The 19,341-nt window shown below is 46.5% G+C and overlaps 1 protein-coding gene across 9 annotated transcripts in view; it reads left to right on the top strand.

Annotated features, from left to right (window-relative positions):
• SNX29 (sorting nexin 29) overlaps positions 1-19,341 on the top strand; it is a 590,085-nt gene that overhangs the window by 44,562 nt on the left and 526,182 nt on the right. For 7 of the 9 annotated variants that reach the window (XM_070568519.1, XM_070568518.1, XM_070568517.1 and 4 more), the window contains 3 exons: positions 14,924-15,104; positions 16,682-16,752; positions 17,965-18,213. In XM_070568519.1, coding sequence (XP_070424620.1) covers positions 14,924-15,104; positions 16,682-16,752; positions 17,965-18,213 — 501 coding nt within the window. Of the gene's footprint in view, positions 1-14,318; positions 15,105-16,681; positions 16,753-17,964; positions 18,214-19,341 lie in introns of all 9 variants that reach the window. The other 2 variants (XM_070568520.1, XM_070568526.1) reach the window with 2 other exon arrangements.

Below are 19,341 nucleotides of genomic sequence, written 5' to 3'. Positions count from 1 at the left end.
CTTCTTGATGATAATGTGGCAGTAACTTTCTAGGATAGATGATGGTGTCCTTATTTTTTGGAAGATGACACTGAGGCTCAAATAAGTTGATAAGTTGCCCAAGTTCCCACAGCTGGTAAATGGCAGAGCTGAGGATTCCAGCCCAGGTCAGATTGATGTCAAATTCCTGCCTCTTCCTGGCTCCCGCCTCCTGCCGCCTCTGGCAGCAGGCCTGATGCCCATTGCTGCTCCTCTGTAGACCTCTCCAGCTCAGTTAGCTGAATTCACAGTGACAAGAGAGAATAAATAACATGAATTAATCCACAGTGCTCTTGCATTAGCTCTGTTGACAGATGAAGAGAGAAAAGCTGAAACTTCAGAGTAATGACTGAACAAAATGGCATTGTTGAGAATCACAATACAGCAGGTAATACTGAGAGTCTGCCAGAGGCGTGACTGCATGGGGTCCTCTGGGTGACGGTGCATGTAGGACTGAGTTTGGAAACTGGTACCCTTGTACAGTGTACTTAAATTTTTTTTTAAGTTGCCAACATTTAACAATTAGAAGATTTCGTGTTGAAATACGGATTTCTAACTTGTCTTAAACTTGGGGACCTCTGACTCTGGGCCCACATTTTCTGTTGACTTTGTTTGGAGCCGGGTGCCCCTGCCCTCTGTAAATGGGGAGGAGTGCCCTAGCTCACCACAGTCTCCACCTCTCCCTCTCGCCCCTGACGCTTGAGACAGAGTGTTGGTTTTCATTTATTGTTGCACTGTTGCTATCGTTCCCTTAAACTCAGCAGTTTTCAAGTGTAAATACCTCTCAGATTATAAGCCTTTGAAGTCGGTTTCTAGAGTACTAAAACAGTTGTTTTTGTCAATTTTGTCTAGTTTTATAGTTGGTTTTTGGGGAGAGGATTTGTTCACCTTCTCACTTGGCTGTAGCTAGAAGTCCCTTAGTTTTTGTTTTTGTCTTGCTTTTGAATACACTCTTGTCCCTGCACGTGCCTCGTATTTTCCACTGAATGCCAGATGTTGTGTGTGAAGAATCAGAGGCACTTTGAAGTGTGGGATGATGTTATCTTTCTTGAGGGAGGATTTACTGATGCTTCTCAGGCTATTAGGGTGAGGACGATCCACTTAATCCCGTCAAGGATGGAGCCAGTTCCCACCTGGGCGTCAGCGCTTAAGCGGATGTGTTTCTGCTTCTGCCTTATTTCTAGGGTGTAGTTCTTTGAGGTTTCCAGCTTCCTAGAGCTGCCATAATGGATTTCCACACTCTAGGTGGCTTCAAACAACAGAGAGAAATTTATTCTCTCTCAGTTCCGGAGGCTCTGCGGGAGAGTGCCTTCCTGCTGCCTGTCAGCAGTCCTGGGCGTCCCCAGGCTTGTAGCTTCGTCCCTCCAGGCTTGGCCTCTGTCTTCAGCCGGCCTTTCCTCTGGGTCTGTATCTCTGTGTCCTCTCCTCTCCTTAGAGGAACAGCAGTTCTTAGGGCGCCCCCTACTCCAGTATGATCTCATCTCAGCTAACTACATCTGCAAAGAGGCTTTTTCCAAATAAAGTCACCTTCTGGGCTTCCAGGTGGACATGAATGTGAGGGGACACGGGACACTATTTGGTCAGTACGCAGCTGAGTCCCTGAGGCGATTGCTGTACCCTTCTTCCTCAGCAGGCCCTGAACTCTAATTTTGTTCCTTTCCAAGCCTGAGGGAATTCTGGACGCTCTGCTCACCTTCTCCTCAGGGAAGCCTGTAGCTGGAAAGAGCCTCGGGGCGAACTAAGGCTCTGAGGGTAGGACCCCTGTCTGTGGAACTCCCTTCTCTCTGGATCCGACTTCCTCAGATCTTTCCCACCTTTGCAGAGCTCCTGGGCCTTCAGTTTGTTTTAATTAAAAAATTGTCTGCTTTTTTTAGTTGCTCTTGTTTTTGTGGGAGAGTTGTCTGGTCCAGGCTAATCTCCCAGAGCTGAAAGTGGCCCCTTGAAGTGACACTTTAGCGTGGCCCTTTTCCTGTTGCCAGATGTGCCACCTTTGTGTGGGACCATCCTCAGTTACTTTTCCACTTTGCTGCTCCCCAAGATAGACCATCGCCTGGAAAGGGGGTTTGCAAGTTCTGGGATGATTTTAATCAGTGCCTGCAAGCCTCTCCCATGCCCTAGCTTACTGTCAAGTGTTTTTGTTTTTGGCCTCGCATTCAGGTTTCTTGTTTTTGCCTTGGGGAGTTTTTACCCAGACATCCCTGACTTGAGCAATGTTGGTGAGGTGGACATGATTACGAGCAGTTATGCCGCCAACTCAGCTTTGCCTTGTGAAGCATTGTTGGCGCGCGTGGGAAGCAGTGTCCATCCCAAACTCGATCCCCTCAAGTAGATCATGCAGATAGATTACGCAGGACCCAGAGAGGCTCGGGACGAGGTCACCCGCGTGTCTCCTTCAGGATTCAGACCCCAGAAGTGAGAGTCGGCTGTGTCTGGTGGAGCCATTTTCTCTTACTCTCACAAGTGACAGGGTTTGTCTGCGTGAGTGATTGATCTGGGGATGAGATGGGAGTCTGCATGGGCAGAGTCTGGTCCTGCAGTTTGGTTAACTTTCCCTTCTAGCCGTGCAGGGTAGCACGAATAATTACAGCGGGCGTTGCTTGCTCCCCACCCAGCAGTTCTGTCTCTTCTTTCTCTCTAATAGAACTCGGATTTTGTTCAGAAGTTGGGTGGCCAAGAGCTTCAGGCCTCATGCTAGCCCCAGGGGGAGTGAATCAGGATCAGATCAGGCCAGCTGTAATAATTCTCAGCCTGTAGTAGTTGGTTTAGGTAGAGGCATGGGACACGGTTCTGACCAAAGGGAAGGAAGGAGAAGTCCGCTGAGGGGCTTCCGAGAAAGTTCCTTGCTATTTAAATGGAGACTCAAGAGAAGGCTTATTTTATGGCCTTGGGTTGTTGCATGAGACGGTGATGTTTGGAGCTGTGGCAATGATCTTGTGACCATGAAGGGGGACAAATCTGGGGACAAAAGCCAGTACACCATGGATGGCAGCTCAGAAAGATGGAAAGTACCTGGATCCTTGATGATGTCACTGAGCTACTGAATTAACCAACTCTGAACCTGTCCTTCCTCTGGACTTAATGTTACATGAGATAATAAATTCCTTAATGCTTTAAGCCATTTTGAGTTGGATCTCCTTTTACTTGCATCCCAAAACATCCTAACTAAAACCATAGAGAAAAACAAGGCAACTTAAAGAAAAGGTCGAAGACCTGTGCTCCAGAAATGGGAGGAAAAATGTGATTAGCACATTAATCTTGGAAATGACACCTGGATATTTTCTGCTCTTTCTGTTTAATTGGCTGACCACAGGCCTGGCTTTATTTGTTGCTAGTGACTCGTATCGTGCAGCTGCTGTGACCCAGGGGGTTTCTTAGACCCTTCATGATCATTATCCCATTTCATTCCTGAGGTGGTGATGCATAGTGAACGAGAGCATCCCCATTTTACAGATGAAGAAAATAAGGCCCAGAGAAATATAATACTTTGCTTACTGTTCCAGAGCTAAGCGGCAGAGCTGGGATTTCTTCTCAGGTCTGCATGATTGTGATTCTGAAGCTTTTGATTTTATTCATAATGGCCTATTGTTTCCAGAAAGAGGGCTCTCTGAAAGATCGTGATCCCCCCAATTTGATCATGAGTAAGTTAAGCAGCCATTATTATGTAAGCTATGATCACTCAGAGCAGAGGTCAGCAAACTATGTCCCACCACCTATTTTTTAAATAAAGTCTTATTGGAACGCCGCCACATGTATCCATCTATCTACTGTCTATGGCTGCTTTTAGGCAGAGTTGGGACTGAGACCATCTGGCCTGTAAGGTCTAAAGTGTTTACTACTTGGCGCTTTACAGATAAAGTTTGCCAACTGCTGCCTTAGAGAACAAAGGACAGGGGATTCCACTTTGCCTTATTGTCACACCATATTCGGGTGTCTGTTGTCTGTATAATCCACTAGATGGCAAGCTTTGGGAGGGCAGGGCACCATGTCTGTTTTCCTTCCTCTTGACTTCCCAGTGCCTAGCACAGTGTCTGGAAATATGTAAGTTCTTCAATAAAAATAGGTTCAACAAATACATATTGGCTGGAAGGAAGGGCCTTATTCAATGTGCATAGTAGTGTATATCAGGATTCCTGAGGTACCTTATACCAGGACCACTCCAGAGGGCTACAAAGGAAGTGATTAATTTTTGAGGAAAAGAGCAAAAATTAATTTTTAAATTAAATAAAAATCAAGTGACTGAGAGCTCTGCATTGTCTAGGAATTAGTAGATTTTGCAGCCATTGGAAGCCCAAGTAGCCAATGCAGAAGGCATTGTGGAAAAATGAATTATTTTCCATTCTACTGGAGAAATTTGAAGACACCACTGCAGTTAGTGGCTGTCCTGGTCCATTTGGGCTGCTATAACAAAATACCACCGACTGAGTGGCTTATAAACCACAGACATTTATTTCTCATGGTTCTCGAGGCTGGAAAGTGCAAGATCAAGGTGCCAGCACGGTTGGGTAGGGCCCTGTTCCTGGTTCACAGCTGGTGCCTCCTTGCTGCGTCCTCACATGGTGGAGAGAGCAAGGGATCCCTCTGGAGCCTCATTTGTAAATAGGACACTATTCTCATTCAGGAGGGCTCTACGTCATGACCAACAGGTCCTCCCAAGGCCCCACTTCCTAATACCATCATCTTTGGGGGTTAGGATTTCAACAAGTGAATTCTGGGGGGACACATTGAGACGATAGCAGTGGCATTTCGTGGCATAACCTTGGAATTTGACGTTCTTGTTAATCATCAGTATATCATCATTAGGTTATGTGTTGGCAGTCTAGTACAAGGTGATTGGCTTGCTTCATACCAGAGACACACTTGCTGTTATTGAGCTGCCTGTCCTGTAAAATTTAAGTTTAGTCTTCCTTATCTGTTCAGCAGCCTTTGGCACCAAGGACTCTCTGCCCATGAAACTGTCTTCCCCTCTCTTCTGCAAGGCCACAACCTCCTGGCATACTTTCTACTTCTTGGCTCATCCGTCTTGGCATATCACTTCTGCACCCTCAAGTGTTAGATGTTATGCCTCCTCAGATTCTGTTGTTGACTGTTTCTGCACACGCTGTCTGAAGACCTTGGTGGAAATTGCTGTCTGTGCGTTGGTTTCTCTGTTGTACCTCCAGCCGACCACTCCCTTGAGCTCTGTCTTTCTCAGTGTCTCTATTTGGGTGTACCACAGGCTTGTCAAAGTCTCCGAGATTGAGTCCTCAGCCCCTTCCCCACGTTTGCTCCTGTGTTCTTGCTTAGTGAATGGCTCCGCCCTTCACCCAGGCCTCCTGGAGAGCACTCAGGCTTCCTCCCAGCCTCCTCCTCCTCCTTCCCCTCTGCCCCTAAACCAGTCCTTCCCAAAGCCCTGTGTTTTCTGTTTCTCACATGGTCCCCTAATCCACTCACCTTTCCTCCATCCTTAATGAATTTTCTTCTCTCTCCCCAATTATGTCTTTCTGCCTCCAGTCTTGATCAGCTCTAATCCACTCTGCACATTACAGCCAGAGGGGTCTTAAATGACCAACCTGCTCCCCACCTGCACCCCCTACTTAAAGCTCTCTCATGGTCCTCTGAGTTGGGACAGAGGGCACACTCCTTGACATGGCTTCCAAGATCTGTCTCCTTCCAGCTTTGTCTGTCTCTGCCCTTCCTCTAAAGAATACCACACACTCAGGGCTCATATGCAGCCAACAGGTAAGACGTTGCACCACTTCTATCCAGCTGATAAAAAACCCACGACCTGAGCCCCACAAGTGCCCCTGCTGCCACAGCCCCTGCCTGGGGACCCCTGGGACCTCCCCACAATTCAGCAACCACAGCGCTGATGCTAGACTCTCTGGGGTCTTCAGTGCCACTGTGTTTTCATTGCTCAGTGCCTCTGACCAGTTTAGATGGCTAAATCATAAATTTTGAACAGCATTGCTGGTTTCTACCCAACTCTTCAAGTCTGGAAGTATTCTTTGTTCTTTCTCTTCCATTGTCTGCTTTCCTCCCCGACCGTCACTGAAATGTCAACTGCTCAAACTTCTATTTTCTCTCTCTTTTTAGAATTGTGGTAAAATATTCGTAACATAAAAATGATAATTTTAACCACTTTAAAGTGTACTGTTGTGAAGCATTAACTACATTCACATTGTACAACCATCACACCATCCATCTCCAGAACCTTTTCACCTTCACATATTGCAATTCTATCCTCATTAAACAATAACCCCCCCATTTCTGCTTCCCACCAACCCCCTGGCACCATTCTACTTTCTGTCTCTATGAATTTGACTACTTTAGGTACTTCGTATAAGTTGAATCATACAATATTTATCCTTTTCTGTCTAACTTATTTCATTATCATAATGTCTTCTAGGTTCGTGCATGTGTAGCGTGTGTCAGAATTTCCTTCCTTTTTAAGGCTGAATAGTATTTCATTGTATATGTGTACCACACTTTGTTTATCCACTCATCTGTTTATGGAACTCCGGGTTGCTTCCTCTTATTGACTATTATGAATAGTGCTGTCACGAATGTGGACGTACAAAGAACTGTTCAAGTTCCTGCTTTCAGTTCTTTTGGGTGTGTATCCAGAAGTGGAATTGTTGGATCATATGGTGATTGTTTAAGTTTTTGAAGATGCACCATACTGTTTTCCATACTGGCTGCTCCCTTGTACATTCCCACCAGCAATGCACAAGAATTCCAATTTCTCCACATCCTCACCAACACTTGCTTTTTTGTGTGTGTTTTTGATAATAGCCATTCAAATGGGTGTGAAGTGGTATCTCATTGTGTGGTTTTGATCTATTCTTTCTTGAAGTTTTAGGTTTCTCTCAAAAAGTCGTTCCTGAGCGCCCCACTCAGTTCAGCTGGCCTGTGCCCCTCCTGCAGGAGCCCCTCCTGTAGTCCTGAGTCCTTCTCTCATCAAGCTTATATATGGCGCTGCCTGTTTTCTTGACTGTCTCTCTCGATGGTCAAGGACTGGGTCCATCCTTGGTCATCCTTGTAGCTCCAGTGTATTGCCAGATGCCTGGCCACCAAAAAACTACATTCAGAAGAATGACTTGAGGACTCAGACTTGAGGACATGCCGTCCATTCTCCTGGGAAGTGAAACCCACCCTCTGCTGTCTGTACATCTTCACAGTCAGTTGAGAGCAGATGGTATGAGTATACCCCCAACTGTAAAATTAGAGAAGCCAACTTCCCTGGTCCTCAGTGGGGATTTTTGAAAATGGTTGATTGCATTTAACTCAAAGCAGGATTTGTATTTTGCTTCACTGGGTCACCTTGGGTCACAATTTCATTTCTGCAGAAAATTAATTTTGGAGGAAGCTGCATGTGCCAGGAGAAGCCTGGGCCTTTTGATTGTGAGGGGAAGTCCGCTCCCCTACCCTCTCATCCCTGCAATGTTTTCGGTTCCCTCTTTGTGTGTGTCTCTCGTATTCACGAGCTTGAAATCAGCTACTTGTGGTGAAAGAGACCTTGGAAGGATGGCTGCGGAAGGTGTAAAGAAATTACTGAGCTCTGTCCAGGGGTGGTGATAAAAATGCTTAACAGCTGGTAGGGAACTGCTGCCCTCAGGGAGGGAGCCGGAGCTGGAGTGCCGTCTCCTACGAGGTGTTAACTTGTGAGTCTTTAGATTATTGGGATGTCCGTAGGGTCCTGGGAGGGTCCTTGACAGCTGAGGTGGCTGAGGGCTTAGGCCAATAGCTGTTTACTAAGGGGCACGAAACTGTCCCAGCATGTTAAGATCTGGTATAGCTGGACCAGTGCCTCTTGGCCAAAGGTGACCCCTGCTGTTTCAAAGGCATTTGATCCTGATGTCTTGTAAATTAAGACTCAGATTTGGCCTCAGAGTTGTCAGTTTTTAGTCCATTATTATTGGCCTGTTGGTTCCATGGGTCCTTTGCTTTGCTCCTGTTAACATGAAAATGGCTCTTCAGCAGAGGGTGGGGTGCACCCCTAAAAGGAAACAAGATCCAAGCTTTAGAAGTCCCTGTTTCTTTGGTGCTAGAGAAGGTCCCCACTTTTCAGTAAAGGAGGCGCTGTAGAGTCTTGTATAATGTGGGTGAATGCCAAGGGTGCTATGCAGAGGTGTTCAAGCTCGGGACTCAGATGCTCAGGGGCCAGACAGGTGACAGAAATGAGTGAATCAGGCGGTGAAAGGTGTCCGGGAGTAGGAAGCTGTGAGTCCCTTGGCCACTGCAGAGCAGGCTGGGAAGTATAGTGTGTGGGGGTTCAGGAAGAAGAGAGGAATCGATTTTGAGGAGCAGCTAGCAGTCTGCCCTGGGTAGAGGTTTGACTCTTCTGTGTAGAGGGGTCAGACAGCCTCTTTACGGGGACAGTTGAATAGGGACCTAAAGAAATGAGGGAATTAGCTTAGATACTGGGGGAGGAATTCCAGCTGGTTCAGCAAGTTTCAAAGTGTGTACCAGTCACTTGCCTTTTTGCTCTCCAAGTTATTCTCTGCCCTTCCCGTGAAAACTCTATTTCCCAGGCTCCTTTGCCCATCCTCTTCCCGCTTGGTTTGGCCATGGGAGGTGGTGATGAGTTGGGAAGGTGGAGGAAGAAGGCAGCTAGAGTATTTCTTCCTCTCAGCCCTGCTTTCCATGGTGTTTCCAGCAGCAGCAGTGGTCCACGGAGGTCCCATGTGGTCTGCTGGTTAGGCCTTTGTCTCCTCATCCCACATTGCTCCTTGGTGCATCTGCCACAGCCCAGCTGTTGCCCGGCAGCCCTGGTAACACCACCTCTTCCTTTTGTTCCTCTGGTTCTAGGGATGGGTTGGTTTTCTGACATCGGTAATCTCTAGGTTGCTTCATTATCTCCTATTCAGCTTGTTAGAGATTCTTCCAGAATCTTGGTCACAGATGTCCTGTATTAAATTCCTTCGGTGGACTCCCTGGTGTGGTTTCTGTTTGCATGGCTGAGTAGGCCCTGGGGACCAGGTGGCTGGAGCAGGGGAGGGGCAGGGACAGTGGGACAAGGTGAAGCAGAGAGGGGTGGAGGAGCTAGGGAAGCAGCAAACTGAGCTGCCTTTTCTGGCTTTATTTTTGTGATCTCCCTCCACCCCATCAAGATAATTTCTGTTTGGTCTGTGGAGTCAGTAGGAATGTTTAGTTTTTAAATTTAAACCTATTGAAATCTTCAAAAGTAATCTAGTATCTCAGATTATTGTGCCTTTATCCATTCTTTAAAAATGTATCAAATTTTGAATTATGTGCTTTCAAATGGTTAAGATGGTGAATTTTATGTTAAGTGAATTTTACCACAATTAAAAAAAAAAGTGGCTAAGTTACCATTAATTGCCAAGTTTAAGTTTTTTCTAACTGCAAAGGAGTTTAAGAACTAACTAAAATGGAATTTAATAGCAGAGTTAATTTCAGTTGCAGTGAAATAAAGGCAATTCTAACTCAGAAAGTATCAATGCAAAATGGTGCAGCTGCTGTGGAAAATAGTTTGCTGGTTTCTCAAACAGTTAAACAGAATTACCATGTGATACAGCACTTCCACTTCTAGATAGATACCTAAAAGAATTGAAAGCGGGCACTCAAACAGGTGCTTGTACATCCATGTTCATAGCAGCATTATTCACAAGAGCCAAAAGGTGGAAGCAACCTAAATGTCCATCATCAGATGAATGGATACACAAAATGTGGTGTGTACATAGAATGGAGTATTATTAAACCCTAAAAAGAAATGAAGTACTGATGCATACTCTAACACAGATGAACCTCGAAAACCTTATGCTAAGTGAAAGTAGTCAGACACAAAGGGACACATATTATATTATTCCACTTATATACAGTATCTAGAATAGTCAAATTCACAGAGACAGAAGACAGACAGTAGAATAGAGGTTACCAAGGGCTGAGGGGAGGGGAAAATGGGAGAGTTATTGTTTAATGGCTATGGAGTTTCTATTTGGGAAGATGAGAAAATTCTGGAAATGGATAGTGGTGATAGTCGCACAACATTGTGAATGTACTTAATGCCACTGAATTATACACTTAAAAATGGTTAAAATGGTGAATTCTATTATGTATATTTTACCGCAATTTAAGAAAAGCAAAAAGTATCAAGTTTACATACTTAGTACATGTTTAAACCGCAGTCACTGGGTTCTAATTCCAGGCGGCAGTTTTGTGGCCGGTTGGAAAATGGCCGAGTGACAAAGCTACAGCCCCTTATTGGAAACTCGGCTTTGCCAGTCCCCTGTGTCTTGTCGTTGGGCTCATCCACACTGGGATGTGACTGGGATCTCGGAGCCCCTGTGCCTGCCCAGGGCTCAGGCTGGAGTATGGGAACACTTGGTCTGCCTTTTGTTCCTGGAACGCTTGATACCACGTACGGCTGATTCTGTTTCCTACTTAAAACCCATTTGTCTTTTCTTCTTTGGTTGATAGAACCCTGCTTGTGCTTGGGGTTGTGGGATAGCCTTCTCTAGGTAACGGATCATGAGTGATTAAGCCAGTCTTGACATCCTGTTCTCCACTCCCTTGCGGTTTTCTGGGATTACTTATCATTGCCTGAAAAAAGGAGTGATAGAACTGGCTTTATCTTGTTCTCTTTCTTCCTGCTCTGCTTGTGGATGTGATTCCCAGGTGGTGACAATCCCGAGACAGTGAGGTGAAGGTCAAGAGATTGGAGATCTGCCTGTGACAGAGCCTTTGAACCAGCTGTCTACCTCTAGGACTAGTTATGAGAGAAAAAGAAGTCTTTCTTTGTTTACAAGGAGCCTAGCTTCTTGTGGTTGGGTTTTTTGTTTCTTGTTAAGCAATGTTTTTTTTGTTTATTTTTGAGTGATGCATTCGCCCCTTTAATGCACGCAGGCATTGCTCAGTGCCTGGCGTGTTGTCAGGCCTCTGTAAATGATTGTCACATGACTGAAGAACATACCTTATCTCACTGTGTTAGGCTTCTTCTTGTTGCAAGTGAAGCAAGCTGCTTAGACAGATGTAAGTGAAAAAGGGCAGTTATTGACACAAGGAACTAAGAAATCTGAGGGTGGAGCTGGATTCAGGGGCTCAGTATCCCCCACATCTGTCTCTTTCTCAGCCCTGCTTCTCTCAGGGCTGGCGTCTTTCCCAGGTGGGCTCGCTCTGCATGATAGGGGGGAAAAATGGCCCCACGTGGTTCTAGATTTGCACGATTATTAGAACTCCTACTTCTAGAACAATGGTCAGCAAATTTCTTCCTTCAGGGATCAGAGAGTAAGTATTTTAGGCTTTGTGGCCCATAGGTCACAGCTCTGTTGTTGCTGTAGCAGGAAAGCAGTCCCAGACACATAGACAATGGGCATGTCTGTGTTCCAATAAAACTTTACTTACAAAAACAGGTGGTGGCTGAATTTGGCCCTCGGGCTGTTGTTTGCTGACTTCAGTCCTCGAAGGAGACAAGGCCTGTCTTCTAGAGGTTCAGGTAGAAGTTGTGGGGTGGGACCTGTGGTCCAGGGCTGGGACTAGGCTGAGCCAGTGAGCACTCACTTCAGCCACAGAATTTAAGGGGGTGCCGAAAAACCCCCTCGGCAGTCGAGATAATTAAAAAAAATCAAAGTATGTGTGGAAAACAATTCGTGATTCACAAAATATCAAACAGTGCCAGCATGAGGGTGGGGTGTGTGAGGCGAGTCGAGGCACATGCCCTGCTGTCACCAGGTGATTGCCCAGCCTGGGTTACCTGCCCAGCCCGTGGGAGGGAGAGGTCGGCAGTGCTGAAGGCAACTTCACAGGGAACCAAATGGAACATGGTTGTTCCCCTAGGAAAGAGGGGCGCTGCGACTAGAAAAAAGGGGAAGGGATGTTGTTTGCTTGCCTTCGTGCCTGGGCACCAAGCACTTCACATGTGTGCTTTATTTTCTCATTTTTTTCCTTCATAGCAAAGCTTAAAGGCTGGTACTGTTAGCCCCATTTTACAGATGAAGAAAACGAAGGACGAGATAAGTTGCCCAAGGTCACACAATGTCTGAACCAGAATTCGAGCCAAGGTTTGGATTCTCCTTGGCCTCCAAAGTATGAATTCTTGGCACCGATTAAAGTTGAAGCCTGTTGGAAATTTAGCCACAGGCCCTGTGCTGTTAGTCATCCTCATTAACAAGGCGCCCAGGTAGCTCCCCCAACACCCTCCTCCTGGCTCCTGTTCTTGTTGGCAGATGGCTTTCAGGAATTTGGAGAACCAGAAGCCCTTGCCCACTTTTGGAATTAGCCCCTCGTTTCAAAGCAATAAGAGATTGGTGTATATTCCCAAATTAAATTATGGACACTGCAAGCGTTAAGTGGCAGGTGAGCTGCACTTTAAATAGACCACATTAATTCTGGCAGTGGAAGCAGAGCCCTACTGGGATAATTCTTATCATCCTCAGCATCGCTCTGGCAAGCTTTGGAAGGATTCTGTAGCAGTAAGCAATTTGTGAAATTGAAAGGTGAAAACACGCCTTAAGGTGTTTCACGTGTATTCAAGGTCAGAGGGAGGTGACTGCAGCTTCCAAGAAAGGATGCAGCTGAGGGTCGCTTGATTTGAACTGTGATGGATGTACAGATGGTTGTCTGGTGTGTTTCAAAACAAGTTATTGGCCGGCCTGCTGGCCCAGGGTATCACTCTCACCAAATTCTCCGTTCTGGTTTCTGAGCGAGGCTGCGAGTGGAAAGAAGGCTGTTGTGCACTCGTGTGGTTTGGGCTGACCTAATGAGTTTTGGAAGGGGATTAGTCTGGCATTTAGGGATTGAGACGGAAGGTATTCCTGAGTAAACTGCCCTGTTGCTGGTTTTTCCAGTCATTCTTGAGACATTTATTTGAAATGATCCCAGAGGTCAGCTTGATCCACAAATACGTACACACACTCATACGTACATATACATTTAAATGCTGTTAACAGAAAAAGGAAAAGAGGAAATAACAAATGCTCTCATATGAGAAGGTAATTATTAAGCAAACTGGTTGGCCATCATGGGCTGGGCGTCATGCTCAGCACTTTTCCTCCGTTTTCTGCAGTTACCCCAATAACCCTGGGTGATTCTGCACTTTGGGGATTATTTTAAGGGAGGGGGATGTGAAGCTTAGCACGGCTGAGTGACCTGCCCAGGGTCATTCTGTTGAGTGATCCCTTCACTGCCCACTGGACTGGAAGCTCGGTGGGGGTGAGCCCTTCCTGTCTCTACCTGGTATCCCATGGCCTTGCCCAGTTCATGGCTTCCAGTAAGAATGCAGTCGATGCTGGTTGAGCTGAACAGAAATATTTGAGTGAGCTTATTAACCTGGTGTCCGTTTTACGGAGGTGGGTATATGTGCATCCTCTGGAAGGGAAGGTTTGAAGATCTTGTCACATTCTCAGAGGGGCCTGTGAGCCTGTTTAGCTCCTGGAGTAGAATCCCCGTCTGGCAGCGGAGACTCAGCATTTTCTCTCTTGGGATCTGAAGCAGTCGTGAGCATGATCATTTTGAAGAAGGTAGAGCCCGCCCTCACTTCTCAAGGCAGTGTGGTTTAGTGGTTTGCAGTTAGAAATTTTCAAGATCCCCTTCTGCTGTACCGCGTGCTAACTGTGTATCACTGGGTGAGTTATGCCACTCGTCCAGGCCTCGGACCTTGTCTTGACATGGAGGTGGCCGTGGTCGTTGAGCAGACTGCGGTCAGATGTAAAGTGTTCAATGCAATGGCTGGTACGTGGTTGGCAGCGTGAAGAAGTTTTGATGTGCCAATGTTAAGTGAAGAAATTGATCACAAAATTAGGTATGCACTGAAATTATAACTATGAAAGTTCTAGGTGTGTGTGGATAAGAAAGGTGGGATGTGAGGAGATACGTTGACTATTGTATGGATAAAAACACTCTTTCTTAGCTTTCCCTTAAAATCTTAAATCTGTTCCTCTTCTCAGACCTAGTAATTCAGCATATGGAGATCTCTCCTGAGGAACTGGAAATGAGGACAATTACGTACAAGGATGTTCCTTACTGTATATAGGGAAAATTGCCAATATATCATGTTTCCAGCAGTAGAGAAATAGTTAAATTATGTTTAACTGGGAAGCCATCAAAAGTCGTGTTTTCCAAAGATCTTTAAATGTTATAGGAAAATTTTCATGATCTAGACGAGAAAAGAAACAAACCAGGATACAATATTTTATATATATATGTTATGTGTGTATATTATATTGTGTATATGTATATACATATCTATGTGTATACATATATCACGTATCATATACAATATGATGTCATGTTAGTTTCTTATAGCTGCTGTAACAAATTACCACCAACTTGGTGTCTTAAAATAACACAAATTTACTTTCTTACAGTTATGAAGGGCAGAGGTCCAAAGTCAGTTTCACTGGACTTAAGTCAAGATGATGGCGGGCTGATTCCTTCTGGAGGCTCCCGGGCAGGACCTCTTCCTTGCCTCTTCCAGCTTCTGGTGGCTTCTAGCATTCCGTGGCTGTGCCACATCACTCCAGTCTCGGTTTCTGCTTCCCTGGTCACGTCGCCTTCTCCTCCTCTGCGTCAGATTGCCCTCTTTGGGCCCACCGAGACTACCCAGGATAATCTCCCCATCTCATGACCCTTGACTTAATCACATCTGCACAGTCCCTTTTGCCGTATGATTAGGATATGGTTATCTTTGGGGGTCATAATTCAGCCTATCACAGATGTCAATTTTGTGTAAAAAGAAAAGTATAGGAAAAAAGACTGGAAGAAAGTCCTTGAAAATGTTTGGAGTGGTCATCCTTTCTGGATGGTAGATTTGGGGGTCATCTTTATTTTTGGTATACTGCTCTCCTGTGTTTTCCTTTTCTGTGCTAAGGAAGTAACCGTTTTACGCTCCTCACATAATGCCCAGGGGGCGTTCCTCTAAACATGACGAGCGTCCCGGCCGAGTTGCGAGGCGCGTGCGCTCTCTCCGCAGAGCCCGTGTTCTGGTTCTACGTGAAGGAGGTCCTCAACAAGCACGAGCTGCAGCGCTTCTGCTCCCTGCGCCACATCGCCTCCGACGTGGGCCGCGGCCGCGCCTGGCTGCGCTGCGCCCTCAACGAGCACTCCTTGGAGCGCTACCTGCACATGCTCCTGGCCGACCGCAGCCGGCTCAGGTACCGCGAGCGGGTGTGGGAGGGGGTGCGGCGAGCGGCTAAACTCACGGCGTCTGGATTCAGGCTGCCTGGATTCGCATCCCGGTCCCTCCATCTGGGACAACTGGGTTCTTACAGTCCCAGATTGTTCAGCTGTGCTGTGGGCACAGTTGGTCAGAGAATACATGAGAATGCCTGTAAAGGGCTCAGCGTGGCTCCTGCATGTAGCAAGCACTCAGTAGATGCTTCTTATTAAGGCTTGGAGTGTGGAGAGAGCTGCTGTCTTAGGACAAAGCCTGCTCTTCTCTTGGTGGCATTTCAATGTGGGCTTCTGTTTAGGATCTGAGTGGGGGGCTGCAAAGGTATGCATGCACCTCCCAAGCATTGACGAGCTTTAGCTAAGGAGAACAAGCTTGCGCTTCTCACAAGGCCTTTTCGTGAAGCTCTCTCTGGCAGATCATTTGCAAGTAGTTCAGCGTTGCACGCCCAATATCAAGGGTGACTTTAACAGCGAGCAGTCGAAGTGAATCCAGCTGTTAACAATCACAGTTGGACTTACCTGAACTACTACTTATCTAACTCGATGTGGGAAAAACAAATTCTTTCACATGCATGAGAACTGGGCCAGATTTTTAAAGAATCACAATTTTGGGAATCAGAGGGTGCTGTTGCAATGCCAGCTTGCCCATGTGGTTTCTGCTTCCACCGACTCCTGCTGGGTAAGTTTACTGAAAATGATGCATGTCTTTTCTCTTTCTGTTAGTTGTTTGCAGTCACTTCAGCAGCTGATGTGTCCAGGCTCTTGCTGACCTGCAGGTCGCTCATCACTGACTGTGCTTTAGCGAAATTTGGCTTGGACTCCGTTAATTTAGAGTTCTCTGACCTGGTGGCGAAGTCAGGAGGTTGAGCATATTTGCTTGTTGTTGCTTAGCTGGGGGTTGGATCAAGAGCTGAGGAATTGGATTGAGAGACCTGCTTTTGAACCCTGGCTGTACTGTTTATTGCTGGATGACCTTGGGCAGACCAAGTAGGCCCCTCTGACCCCTTGCTCCTACCCCTTTCTGCTGTTAGAATTTGTGAGATCTTTTTAGCTTCCCAGCCCTTTCCAGGGCTAACTAGGGCTTTTGGGGCTACAGCCCAAGCAGGTTTTATATGTAAATGCCCTGGTTGGTGGAGGCCTGGAATGCTGTCATTTCTATCTGAAATGGTTCCTTCTTATGTTAGCCCAGTCAGGGGGCTGGTGGGCAGGCTTGGATTTCCTTCTGTCTCCTGGAGACATTGCCTGAGTGGAAGTCACCCTTCTGTGGGTCTTGTCCTCCATTGCTGCTTCACAAATGCCGCGTTTACATCTCATGCCTATTTCAGTGCTCTCAAGCACAGGGGAAGCTCAAAACCTCAGGGGACCGAAGAGGAAGTCATAGGATATATGTGTGCAATCCTGTGTTTGTAACCAGAAGCTTCAGCCCAGCAGACCTCATATCTCCACTCTGAGATGACCAGGCATGGATTTTCCAGGGAGCCGTATAGCAGAATTGTCTGGCGAATGGATGCGGAGAACCACTATCCAGAGCTTTTCCCTTTTCTCTTTCAATTTGCAGCACTTTTTATGAAGACTGGTCTTTTGTGATGGATGAAGAAAGGTCTAGCATGCTCCCCACCATGGCAGCTGGTAAGCCTGGCCAAGGCCAGGGGTGCTGGGTCCTGTGAAGGTTGGTGAGCAGAGGAGGCTGGCTGGGGGTGAATTTATAACTCCGAGTGATGCTATGATTTTCCCTGCCCCTCACCCACTTAATGAATCACTCTCCACTGTCCTTCCTTTAGTGGCAGTTGAGTATTGAGTCCATTTATCTAGAATTTGATACCCTGGCAGAAAAAGCATGGGGTTGAGGGTTTTGGGCTATGGCTTTGCAGGTGTAATGTGAAGATCCAGGAAATTGGAGGCAGGAGACCTGCCCTTGAAGCCTGGCTCCGCCCCTCATTGGCTGGTGACCAGGGTTAGATCCTGAGAGCTTTTTCCTCTTTACTTTACTTTCCTCCTCTGCGGGCTGGGAATACCCCTGTAGTCTCCTTTATAGGGCTAGCTCAGCAGTCCCCTTTATAGGGCTGTGAGAGATCAAATGTGGTCGAGTCATTTACGTGATCTGCCAACTCGAAAGCCCTGGATTGATGTTAGTGGGTGGTTGTTAAATTGTTCATCATTTGACTCTCAGAGCGAAAGATGGGAACCACCCAACAGAAGAGGGCAACTTGCTTTTTTCCTTCCAAATCCTTTGTTGCCTCCTTTTTTTCTTTCCTGAAACTTGACACTAAGTCCCACATATTGAGAGTTATGTTAGTCTAGTCCATGGATGAGAAAGTCAGGATTGACCATACTTTCCTCTGTAGGCCATAGGATACCAGTGCAGGTTTTTGCCTAAAGTAATAATAATAATGAAATTGGTGCACATTTTGTGTTCCTCACTGAGTTGAGTGTTTTTGCTGGGTCATGGTCTTTAATACTTAAAAACCCTGTGAGAGAGATGCTATCATCCCCAGTTTACAGATAAGGTAACGGAAGCTCAGAGAGGTTGTACATGGCTTGACCAAGGTCTCATAGCTAGGAAGTGCCAGTGCTGGGGTTCAACCCAGGCAGTCTGACCCCAGAATTTAGGACTTAACCACCCCCACTCCATGACTTCTCACTTGCATTTATCTTCCTGACAGCGAGAGAATTTGGAAAGACTCAACTCCTATAATAACTGGTGCCTACTGACCCCAGTTTTTGGGAGGTTTTTATCAAACGTTTTCCCTCTTGTGCCCTATAATGTCTGCAGCTTGCTTATCCTGTTGGAGGGTAACTGTTCAACAGCAGACGCTCCAGACTGTTCCCTTTTTCGGGCAGGTCTGAACTCCATACTCTTTGCAATTAACATCGACAACAAGGATTTAAATGGGCAGAGTAAGTTCGCTCCTACCGTCTCGGATCTCTTAAAGGAGTCAACGCAGAATGTGACCTCCTTGCTGAAGGAATCCACACAGGGAGTGAGCAGCCTGTTCAGGGAGATCACGGCGTCCTCTGCTGTCTCCATCCTCATCAAGCCTGAGCAGGAGACCGACCCCCTGCCCGTCGTGTCCAAGCACGTCAGTGCCGGTGAGGAGAAGGCGCATGCGAGGTAGAACAGAGCGGGTCGCGGACAGGGCAGCAGACTGTGGCTGCGGTGGACACGCCTTGTCATCTGAAAGTGCCAAGGGGAATGAAATCTGATGCACCTGCATTTTCACTTTACGTTTGTGTCTGTTTTTCTTACCCTTTTTCACTCTTATTCACTCCGAAAGGGACCTGAGAGCCTTACTGAGATGTCAAGATGAGAGTGTAGAAAGGCCAACAGCTCAGTCAGAGTGAACTAAAAGTGAAGGTGTGATGGTCACACGAAGCCCGATGAAGTTGATCTCCATTTGTTTATTCCTTCATGCGTCCATTCCTTGGTTGACTTACTGCATTCTGTGTGCTGGGCAGTGAGCCAAGGAAGACAGATTGCCAGCATTTAGCCTTCAGTCTCCTTTGGGATGGGTGGGGGTAGACATTTAAGGACAAATTCTATAAATAATTAGTTATCCTTCTGATAAATGGGATGAAAGCCAAGCATAGGATGCTATGGAGGATGTTTACTGTTGGGGGTGATATTTAGGTAGAGCCCGAGGGGAGGAAGGGGTTGGTCTGCTTTGACCCTAGGCTGTGGGGAGGCAAAAGAGAATTGGTTGAGTTAATTTTGTGAGAAGTTTACAATACACCTTGAGCTTTCAGGGACATCCAGAATGTTGCTACAACAAACTAGGAAATTTTGGGTCTAAGTGCTTTGTCCTAACATTCTCAAATCCCTTAAACAAGGTGGTAATCATGCTCATCCCTTTGGAATTATTAGTGGTGAAAACAGACTCCCATGGAGTCTTTGGTACACGCTGGCTTTATCTGTCTTACCCTCTCCTTCTCGAACAGAGACTCCATGTGAATGACATAGCAAACAGGACTGTTTGGGACTTTGTGTAACAGGGATGCTGGAATTTATACACCCAAAGAGTATCCTGTCCGTCCATTTTGGGGGCTCTGCTTTGATGTTGTCTCGGAGTTGTGATACACTGGTGAAGCATCACCCTGTCACACCTTGGTTTAGATGGACTGGATTTTTTAGAATTGGCTCGAAGTGTCTTACCCTCAAGTTTGATGATTAAGATGGGTGAACAGACTGGCTAACCCGAGCACTGATCACCAAGGCAGTCT

The sequence above is a fragment of the Equus przewalskii genome, chromosome 12 (assembly GCF_037783145.1).
Source record: "Equus przewalskii isolate Varuska chromosome 12, EquPr2, whole genome shotgun sequence".
Lineage (NCBI taxonomy): Eukaryota > Metazoa > Chordata > Mammalia > Perissodactyla > Equidae > Equus > Equus przewalskii.
Note: the sequence above shows the minus strand (reverse complement) of the source record. Positions and strands in the feature narration are given on the sequence as shown.